General features: G+C 45.1%; 1 protein-coding gene across 1 annotated transcript; it reads right to left on the reverse strand.

The window, feature by feature from the left end:
- Positions 1-616: 616 nt before the first annotated feature.
- LOC104836556 (5-hydroxytryptamine receptor 5A-like) lies at positions 617-11345 on the reverse strand. The gene is made up of 2 exons (XM_010575221.1): positions 10563-11345; positions 617-949 (listed from the first exon to the last, which is right to left on the reverse strand). Exons 1-2 carry the CDS (start codon positions 11343-11345, stop codon positions 617-619), a joined length of 1116 nt encoding a protein of 371 aa, XP_010573523.1.
- Positions 11346-11499: the final 154 nt, after the last annotated feature.

Genomic DNA, 11499 nt, shown 5'->3' on the forward strand with positions numbered 1-11499 from the left:
ACCAAGACTTCCCATCAAGGACTGCTGCTTGCTAGAGAACACGCAGCCCTTCAGTCACACTAGGGCATGTTTTTGAGCTGCTTAGTCATCCATTTTAATTTCACATCAATTCAACAACTGATTCAATACAGCATGTTTATTCCCTTCCAAATGAATCTCAAAAATTAAGCCAGTATCCTGCCCATATCACAAACATTTCAGTATTGCTCAATTAGCAGTTCCCACTGGTGCCTTTGCTAATGATGAGAGAGCTACAGCATGGTACCTGTAGCTTGATTAGATGAGATCAGTCCAGTTAGATTTGACAGTCATGGTATTAGACGCATACAGTGCTTGGCTTGCTGACCTTAACACATGTTGATTCAAAGAGCAGACAGGAGGTATTCACTGATTCCATCTTCTTTGCCAAACCCTGGAGCAGCATATATGTATTTCCAAAGGGGAGCTGTAAGCTCTCAGTAGGTTTATATCCAAACATCTTCTGTCTTCTTTTTCACTTCCTACATCCTCTCAAACAGCTCTTGTGCATGAAAACGGTATGTATCACAGGCATATTTGGCTCCAGAAATCTCTGTATTATGCAATAAAGGAATCAGTTTCTCCTCTGTGTCCCCTTTTACCTCTGCTTTACAAAAAGGTTCTTGAAGGCATTGTTGTAATTTTTGTTAAATGCTGTATAAATGAGAGGATTAAAGAAAGAATTGGAGTAGCCAAGCCAAAGAAAGATGCTTTTCCAGATGGGTGGGATGTTGCAGGAACAGAGGGGACTTATTAATTCTGTGATGAAGAAAGGGATCCAGCACAGTACAAAAACTCCAATTAAGATGCCAACCATCAGAGCTGCCTTTTTCTCTTTCTGTTCTCTCCATGTTTCTCCATCTGTCTGGAAAGCGATAGCTGCATGACGAGCTGTAAACACCATCTGTGGTTCAGGCGAAGCTTCCTTCACCTCAAAACAAAAGCAAACATGGATTCTTACCAAGACAATTTGTTTGAGTGAAGTATTACTTTTAAATGACAGCACGACATCTGTGCACCTACCACAAAAGGCCCCAATTCCGTTCCTTCCATGCTTAAAGAAAGAAAATGCCCCAGAGTGCCAAAATTACCAGACTTCTCATTATGTTGGAAAAGCTGCCGAGTGTGACTGACAAGCAAAGCTAAATAAAGAGTAACTGATGCCGTATGTGTTGTGGGCATTCTTTTTCAGTTTATTTTATTGGATGCCTTGATACCTACTGGGAAATCAGGTTGTTAAGGAAGGCTAACAAAGGCATGTGCCTTCTGCCTATCCCTATGCTGCTACATGACCTTTAGGGTTTCTCAGGCCTGAATCGTAAATGAGTTTCATTCCATTGCAGGCCCTTTGGGTCATTTCCGTAAGGTATTAGGGAGGGACCTGCAACAAATGCCTGCTCCTTGACTGCAAGATAAAGCTAATTTCTTCAGCCTAACTGCCTGGATGCAGAGCTCAAAATCCCATCTCTGGTGGGTGCAGGAGCTTGGCACTACCACTTGCTCTGCAGAAGGGACAGAGCATACCCTAAAAAACTCAGAAAAATCTGCAGGAAAATTTTTCCATCAGAACATTTTTAATGAAAGAATGGGATTTCAATTAAAGGAAAGTTTTAAGAAATGTGTCTGATCTTTGGAAAATGCTGAAATTTCATTACCCCCTCAAAATCATAAATGCCTGAAATAAAACTGAATACTCTGGAAATATTTCAGTGGAAAGTAAACCCTTCAAGAAGAGTCCCTTACGAAAGGCAGAACTCGAGTGCCTTCTGCTCTTCCTTGACAGAGGCTATCTCATCACAGGCACTTCTCCCTCCTGGAGAAGGACAGAGCAGTGTATCGCACCAGCTGCAGCCTGGTCACGGTGCCAACACCGTATATGACAATGGGAGCATAAGGATGCACCTGAAATGACATAGCCACAGGCTCTGTGCCACCATTTTGAATTAGCTTATAAAATACTCTGGTGGTAATCAAAGAAAATCTTTGCTGAAGAAGCAGCATTTTCTGGTCCTCATTTTCTCTCTTCTGTCACCTGTCCTTTATTTCACTCACAAAAAGTGCTCCATTGCCAGAAAACCACCATTTCAGTCAGCCTTCAGTTCAAACTCTGGCTTCAGCAGAATTTACACAAGACGGGAAAACATCAGCTACTCCAGACTACCAACAGTACTTCTTGGCTCTGTCTCTCTCGCTAAGGGCAAGATACTCATCTGTGCACTAAGCACAGCACAGTGCTCTGGGTGGCAGCGAGACTGTGGCAAGCAGGTTCTGGGCACAAGTTATTAATGCACTTAGAGTCTCACACGAAAAAGATACTCCCTTATGATTTTAATCTGAAGATTAAAGTATCTGTGAGTTTAAAGTTCTTCTAGGCAGTACAGTTGTGAGGACAGTGCAATAAAATAAACAGTTTAAGGATGCAACCTGAGGCTCTAAAATTTGCCTAAGTGATAATTCACAGGCACTGCAAGACTTTGACGCCACACCGAAGATGGCTTGTTGTTAAATTAGCTACATATTCCACATGCATGTGCCACCTTTGTGCAAGCTTTACAATAGATGGAGGGCCTCTGTTTAATATGAGCACAGCAGCTCGGAGAGGGAAGCACTGGCAATGGCTGAACAATCACTCTTCAAGATGGATATCCCTGTGTTCACCCTCAGACATGAGACATGGCTGCAGAATGTAAGAGCAGCAGATTATGGGCACAGGCAAATAATGGAGGAAAATGAAAATCACGTCTGTCCTGACAATTAAAATGGGACACCCCTCATGTAGCAAGGATCACACCATTTGTCTGCAGAAGGACTTGCTCTGCACATCCTTAATCACACTCTGCAAAAAGGGATGAATGTATGACACGAGGACAAATTTGTGACAAGCAACCCTGAAAGATTATGTCTTAGCCCCAAGGAATAGCTACATAAGTACACCTCTTGGGAAGAGCCATACAAAGGACTTTGTCACTAGCATCGGGCATAGTTTGGTACTATATTTAACCTTCAACTCTCACTCAAAAGATAGAGCTTGCAGCGTGCCATCATCAAATCGGAGCCTTTTCGGTACTTCAGGTTTTAGAAGGCTTGTGACTAAACTGCAGAATTGAGTAGTAGTGACTCTTTTATCACTTAATTACCTATTGTGAGAAAAAGTTATTTATTTTGATAGAAGATACCACAGTCCTCAGGTGTTTTCCCTAATGAAGCATGCATTTACAGCCTGATCATGTTCCTACAGAAATCAGAGGCGTTTTCTCAAACTTCACTAGTTGTCAGATCAGGCCTCTGAATAGTAAAGAGCAAGTGAAAATAGATCATGATTATATTTTGTAAATTACAGGACAGTAGTTGTCTTCCTATCTACATAATTTCTACTTTCTCTGTTGTCATAGCTGGTTTTTCAATTATTTTTTACTAGTTCTGCCTAGGACTTCTGAATAATGTTGTAATAACAGTAATAAAAGTGCAAATACCAGCCTGGCGCTTTAGGAAAAATAAAGGGATCTCTCATGGAACTTTCCATTAAGTAAACTGTGTAAATATCCCTGGCAGACTGGAAATATTTTGCTTCAATTTTCCGTAAGAAATCCTTTGAAAAGGATACACAAAACGTTCTTGAACAGGTAACTAGTATCTCTGCTCAGCAAGGTCCTTCAGCCTGTGCTTTCAACAGGACTTACACAAGCATTTAAACCTCGGAAGCTGTATGAAAGCTCAGCTTTCCATGATCATCAGTGTCTAGTGCTCACTCTGTACGTTGTTTCCAGCTGACCAGCCGCACACGCTGTGAACGACACTCGCTCAGTTGGCTCTCCATCAGACTCACCCGCCACGACACCTGCCTCTTGGGCATTCCCAGCATGGGGTAGCGTTCCAAGTGCCAGCCCCCGGTGTGAGCGCTGCCACTTGGCAGACCGGCGATCCACTGGCCAGCTGCTCCTGGCTTGTACTATGACAAAAGGGACCAGACTTTGCAGAGGGTTTCTAGCGAGGCCCTGTGCTCAATGCCCCTGTAAACCCGTCAGCTTTTCGGTACTGTGCTCCCTCCCTGCCCGGTCACCATATCCACTTACTGCAGGACTGCCAGCATCTCATCCCTGCTGTGGGCACCGATTCATCAGGGGACAAGTCCACTAGATTTTTGAAGTTAAACATGGATTTAATCTGAAGTGCCATTCATATCAGAAAATATATATCAGTGTGGACTGCAAATCTGGGAAAGTCCAACCTTTCATTATAATTTCAATTTTTTTAATTTTTATTGCTCTCTGTATGATTTGCTGCAGACCTGACTCATCTCCCTGGCCTGGTTGGTGCAGGATTATCCTTGTTACAACTATCAGCCCCCAAGACTATGTTGTCAAGGCTGTTTGTTAGAAGCCAACCCACACAAAGTACATGGAAAGTAAATTAGTCTACTGTAGGCAAATGCTGTTGCGGTACACCGTGCTGGCAGGGGAACCGTGCTAAAGGATTCTCCCCCTTATGCAGGCATGGGGTAATCCCCTGTAATTTGGCATTGTATGAACAAGAGCACAGGCCAAAAAGATTATGTAGCTACTTTCCAGCCTTGACAGTTGTGATTTTCTTGAACTAAACACAGCTCTGACTATACCAAATTTGCAGTTTCCAGTGCCAATCCTGGAGGCTTTACATGACTCCAATTTCTAACGTAAGTCAGAATAATTGACCATTATCCCTGTGCCACATGGAACACAGGACAAGCCCAGTACAAAACCTGTCCTCCCATTTTGGGCCTACTGATAAGCACTAGCAAGCAGACTGTGACAGGGGAAAAGGTGGTCACAGACTGTAAATTAAAGCAATCCATGAAGATGCCTTAGTTTATACTGGGGACATCTCTCATATGTAAGCATCACTGTACTGTGTTGCACCCTGTTCTCACTCGGTGGCTAGCAGCACACTATGCCTCGGGCACCGCTTTCCCTCCCTCCACCCCAGCTCTGCTCCAGGAGCTGTGAGTCAGGAGCAGTGGGGAAAAAACTTGATATGAAAGGACAGCTACTCTGAGGCCAGATTTAGGTTCTGAATTTGTGAAATCAGCCATTTCCAGGACAACAGGCTTTGAGCAGTGCAGAGATGACTGCTTCCCAGTGAGAGTATCATAAAGAGAGTTAAATGAAGGAAAAGAGCTCTCAAGTACACATTCTTCTACAGGCACAAAGGAGTTCGGTTTTAGTTTCAGAATTCATTCTTCTCTACGTTGATCAGCAGTTGCAGTTCAATGCCACTTCTGTTGTCTGTCCCCAGTAAATTACTACTACTGAATGGCTGTATGTTCCCAATTCCTGTGTTCCTAGCAGTGTTATACAAAACATGCCACCAAAGGGCTTCTGATGAAATCCCTTGATTTAAAATGTTCCTTACAGCTTTAATGATTGTTATTACTGGTCCTTCATGGCAAGTACTGTGTATCTGTTTGTACTGTACCTCCAGGGTCTGCAATAATAAAACAACAGTAAAGATGAAACATCAGTCAAATCTGACTTACTACGACAAATTCAGAGTTTTGCCTACTACAGCGTGATTCAGCAAAGATCATGACTGCCTCAGTGCAGCTTTGGCATACTTCTTGCTCTTTGAACAAGAACACAAGAAACTGAAAGGCACAACGAAGGATTGTTTTAGGATGGTTTCGAGGATTCCCGAGAAGGTGAACACACACACACTGACTATAAGGGGGAAAAGCAAGCATTTATTAACTACAGATGTGCGTTATGCTAAGGGTATCCTGTAAAGCAAATTAACATACCGACCTGAGGACTGTGAGGAAGATGGACCATCCTTACATTCTTGTGCCGTCTTGCACCGCGAGCTCAGCCCAGCAATTGGTAGGTGCCAGCTTTACGTGGGCATCCCCACGGAGGCAACGGTGGCCTCACCGTACACCAGCCCGATGCTTTTCGGAAAAAACCCAGTATTTATACACTTGCAGAGGAATGGGTTTCAGCACACGTGGCCAGCGGGTGCCAAAACACACCTCGATTGTAACACAGGGAGCCTAGGACGCATGCCCTCACTGGCCAGGTGCGCTGCATGAGCCATAGCCACCCTGTCTATTGGTTCATGGGCTTTGTACATGTGGCATATTGTCATCATCCAGCAGTGACGTGCCAGTCATGCACATAACTGTGCTGTGCAACAGCCTGCTGCCCGTCCTCCCCTGGTACTGCTCAGCTCTCTTATCTCTGTGGTCAGCATTCCAAGCAACAGGCAACAAACCATCCATTTTCTGTGCTGATTGTGTTTTCCTCAGCTATCTACCTCTCCCCTAGTGTTCATCCACAGACCAAAATCCCATCTTTTAACTCATCCATATACAAGGATCAAAACAGAGGAATGTCTACACTTTCTTGGATGCTCCACCAATATGACAAACAGGACATTTGATAGGGAAAAGAACACCTGCTTTCTCTCACAGGATTTTCTTCTGCTGTAAATAGCTCTGCATTTCTCCCAGGAAATCACTAGCCACTCCACTTCCTGCCTCACCTTTCTCCTTTCTGTCATCTGTTGTCACTCTTCCAGACAGTTGCACTTTGTTTCCTGACCCATCTCTTCTACTTGTACAGTCAGAGGGAGAAATAAGAAATAGAAGGCCTGTGACTCCTTTAGAGGAGAATCTGTTTTCTCTCCCATATTGTCCTGAATATTTACATGGGTTGGAGGGGCTGAACAGGCCAGGTGCAGAATAACACTGCACAATTGGAGCTCTGGCGCCTGATACTATTTGAAGTGGGAAGGACTCTCACAAAACTGATAAGGTTTGGATCAGGCTTAATTACTCATACACTATACAAAGTACTTTGAGAGGAGAGAAAGAAAAAAAAAAAAACAAAACAAAAAACCCCAACCATCAACAGAACTGTTTTTTAACTCCTCACATGGAAATTTAACCCTGACTGCCATTGCTACATCTAAGTAATCCTGACATTCAGTCTACCATCCTTGGTTTTGCTGGGCAAAACCTATGCTACAAGTGACTTCATTGATTTAAAAGGGCACTATCCAGCAGATTCTGCTGTTTTTCAAGCAGTCTCATTTATTTCAATTGGACTGTTTACAGAGAGAATTATTACCTACTGTCAGCAAGGTGTGACAGAGTATAGTTCTCTGTCAGTGATGGTATGTCACTAGTTTTATTATGAGGGTCACGTCAGTATTGACTGTAGAATTCACTTTTTAAGGAGTTTCATAATTAGCAAATAAATAATTAGAAAGGCACCAGCCTAATTTAGGGTCCCAATTCTGCAATATTTTTGTTTCAAGGGAAAGTAAGAAACAAGGTCTCATTAAAACTAGAAGCACCTCAGATGTTTCATGTCCATCTCCCTCACCTGAATTTTTTTCAAAGACTTTAAAAAGTGTTTTTCAAAAAACACAAGTAAAATTTTAACCCAAAATGACTCAAAATAGTTATTTTGTAACTATTCTATTCTGCACCTCTGTAAAAGTATAGAAACATAACGTATGTATTCCAACTCTCAGCTCGGAGACAACTGCCCTTTCCCTGTATTTATATATATATATGTATATATATACATACACAGTGGCAACCTGCAAAGCACTTTGGTGCCTGGCTCTGTTGGCTGAAAAGCACCGTGCAAAAACATCAAGGTACCATCACAACTGTTTCACTTGGTGCATTGGTTTCGTCAAGGCATTTCTACTTGCATGTGAGTACTACGACCTCAAACCTTTTCCTCCTTAAATTAACTTGCTAGAATTAACCAGCTACACTGCTAGGTAGACCTCAGGCCATAAACCGCAGCCCTGGCACACAGTTCCAATCCAGCGCTACCTGACAGCTAATTCCCGAGTGCAACACAGACGTCACTCCCAGCAGGGATCACAGCTGTTACTACTCACCTCCAGCCTTGGAAGCACTGCCAGCCTTTGGCATCTGCTGCCAAAAGCCCCTCTAATGTTACGCAGATCAGCTAGTGCAGGGCACCTGGGGTAAGAACTGACACAGATGCAGAGGGGACTTCACACCCAGAGTAACAGTGACAAAAGAAAAATGTTGCAAGGGTGAGCATGACAGGTGAGCCTTCTCAGAAAAGGAAGGGATGAAAGAAAGTAAAGGTAGGAGAGACATCAGATGAGAAAGAAATGGAAAATTAGAATGAGTTGATGGGCAAAACGAGGTAAGTGGAACAGAATTTGCCCCATCAGAGATGGCAGTGCTGACACTGACAGCCTAATTACCCCTGGATGTGAAGAAGCAAAGCTGGATCACGTCACTAGGTTTGCCACATACCCTGGCAATGTTATCTTTGTGTATGCATGTTAAAAAAAAAAAGGGTTTTGCCACAGGAACAGTAGTGATGTGTTTGAAGATTCTTCTCCAGAATTCACTGGGGAACTGCTACTGTTCCTGTGGACATGATGGATCCTGCTCCTATAAGCTTAAATGAGATCAGGATAAAACTCGGTGAGTAAGTCTCAGTCTCTTAACTTAGAAAGAAAACTAAGAAGAAAGGCATCCTGAATGCCAGCTCCCTTGATCCACAGGTTCAGTTAACGTACACGTGTACAGCTGGGGATCAGCTCTTCCTTCAGATGATGAGTAAAGGTTTGCACATGAATCACAAAAGTCTTTTTATTTAAGTAAGTCAGCAAATGAAGCTGGGACAATGGGGAAGGTTGCCACTATATACCAATTGCAGATTCAAGAATCACTGTTATAAAAGGAGAAGTTAATATGTCAATCACTGCCAATATAATAAAGATGAAGAACTGCTGGTATTGCAATAACAGCTATACTGGCATCCCCTCCAAAATGGGTATTCAGCTCACACTGACAGGAGCTCTTTTGTCAGTATAGCCTAAACCCCGCTCCCAGATACCGCATCAGCAAAAAGCACTTACCTGCCAGTCTAGCTGTGCCCACACAAGGGCTTTTGCAGACAGAACTAAGACAATTAGGAGCCAGACTTTTTCATGTTAAAACTAACGTACCAACAATGTGTCTCTGTATAGGCTAAAATTTAAACAGCAACACCTCAGCTCATTTAGCTTCCCAGAATTTTAGATTCCAACTAGTCCTGTATGAGTATGTGTGTATGTAAAAGGTAAAGCATGCAAACCCACTGTAAATATTCAGTTAGCTTTTCTGCTTGGGAAGATTACACATTAACGCCAAGCAATACATTCATCACACTTATAACAACTTGGAAAGAAATTTGGTGCAAACAAGCAGTTGAAGGCTGTAGGAGAAAAAAAGAATGCCACTAGAGGAGACATTCTCATCTTTTCTAACACATTTTCTGCTTTTGCATAGAAGACAGCTTCATAAATCGATTTATATTATAACCATCTTCAAGACATCAGGACCCAAATCTGCAAGTCTGACCACATAATTGCCAGTGCTGTTATCTCTTGCTAGAATCAGGGGACACAACCTACTTTTATTCATTACCATAATAACATTTCCTACCGTGACTCCAAATCAAAGTTAGAGGGATTTAGCAGAGTAGTGAGGCTCTGCAGGATTAGTCCAAATTGAACAGAAAATGCTCCATGTTTCCTTATGTATCTTTAACATCCACACAGATCATCTTTTGTTATTGAGGAAGGGACTGGATTTAGCAAGTACAACATGCAATAACAGAAACACACTATAAAGAATCAGTTCCTCCACAGTGAGGAGTGAGAGTCAGGGTATGTGACAGAAAGAAGAGGGAATTTACAGTGAGCACTGCCGAGCACCTTGGTGACATGGCATGGGTGACAGTGTTGTCATGCAGAGAGCCTGACTTAATGGGACACAAAGGGCCAACCCCAACCCTTCTGCAGGGAGGCAGCTTTCCCTTCAGCTAGGTGTATCCCCAAAATGAATGAGACCTCCCACGTGACTTGGGCTTTGCAGGATTGCAGGCAATGTTTGGGATAAGAAGAAAGAGGACATGTTTTTTAAGACAGCTGGTAATTTTAAAATAGAAACAATTCATTGCTTCAATACTATGTAGTGAGCAGTATGTTCCCACTATTCATGGTAAAATAGCACAAGCACATAAATAAAGTGTATAATCTGCTTATTAAAATCTATTCAGACACTGATAGATCCCACACAAAGTCTGTGCCAGCAGATAAATGTGCATGCATTTACTGTGTACATGACCTAGGAATTTGTTTATGTCTTTGCTTACCCCAACACCGCTGTACAAAGATAAAGAGGAAAAATAAAAACAATGAATGGTAGGTTCAGACTGAAGAGGCAGTTTTTAAATGGCTCTCCAGACTGGCAGTGAATGCACCTGTCACTTACTTTTATAGCACACTTAAGAAAAAAATGTGAATAAAACTCTTCTCCAAGAGTGGCACTTTTTGACTGGCTAATTACCGCTCACGTCCAGTCTGTAACAGAGCTAAATTCACACAAGAGCCCCAGGGCACGTCTCAGTCTTCTTGCTGTGCCGAAACCACCGATGCAGGGGTGACAGCTGGGAGCAGACGAGAAGCAAGAGTGCAGGTGCCTGGGGGAGGCAGCGGGGGCTCTCCTCCCCGTCCCACACCCTTACCTGGGCAGCCTCGGGCAGGGGCACCACGGCGTTCCTCTTGCGGCCCCCCATGCGGAACTTGGCCGCCTTGTAAATCTTCCAGTAGACGAAAAGCACCACGCAGAGGGGCAGGTAGAAAGCCCCGCCGGTGGAGACGATGGTGTAGGAAGGCTCCTGGCTGACCTGGCAGCGCTCCTGCTCAGGGCTGTAGGTCTCCCCCCAGCCGAAGAGGGGGGCGAGGGAGATGGCAGCGGAGAGCGCCCAGGTGAGAGCGATCATGACGTTGGAGATGCGGCGGCGGGTGAGCAGCGTGTACTCCAGGTGGCGGGTGATGGACCAGTAGCGGTCCAGGGCGATGGCAGTGACATTCCAGATGCTGGCCGTGCAGCACAGCACGTCGAAGCAGACCCACACGAGGCACAGCTCCCGGCCCAGCCGCCAGCGCCGCCCGGCCGACAGCTCCTTCACCAAGCTCAGCGGCATCACCAGGGCCGCCACCAGCACGTCCGACACCGCAGTGGAGGCCACGAGGTTGTGGGGCACCCGGTGGAAAGCCTTCACTCGCAGGATGGTCGCCAGCACCAGCAGGTTCCAGAGGAAGGTGGCCACAGTCAGGAGCACCAGCAGGGTCAGGACGAGGATGGTGAAGATGGAGAAGGGCTCCCGGCCCCTCCACGCGCTGCCGCTCACCAGCGCGGAGGCAGCCGAGGACGCGTTGCTGTCCGCATTGGCTGAGGAGGCGTTGGTGCCCATGTTGGCCTGACACTGGCCCCGTGGGGTGCAGGGGCTCAGGGTCTCCGCCATGCCCGGGGCTGGAGCTCGGCCCCTCACTACTCCCGCACACGAGCGCTCTCCCCGTTCCCAGGCCGCCTGACGCCCCAGCACCGTCCCCAGCCTTGCTGCCGCGGAGCGGGAGCCCGCACCGGGCCTGCCCTCAGCGGCCGCCCGCCAGGCACCG

This window comes from Haliaeetus leucocephalus, unplaced genomic scaffold (assembly GCF_000737465.1).
Source record: "Haliaeetus leucocephalus isolate CR32 unplaced genomic scaffold, Haliaeetus_leucocephalus-4.0 Scaffold451, whole genome shotgun sequence".
In the NCBI taxonomy this organism is placed as follows: Eukaryota; Metazoa; Chordata; class Aves; order Accipitriformes; family Accipitridae; genus Haliaeetus; species Haliaeetus leucocephalus.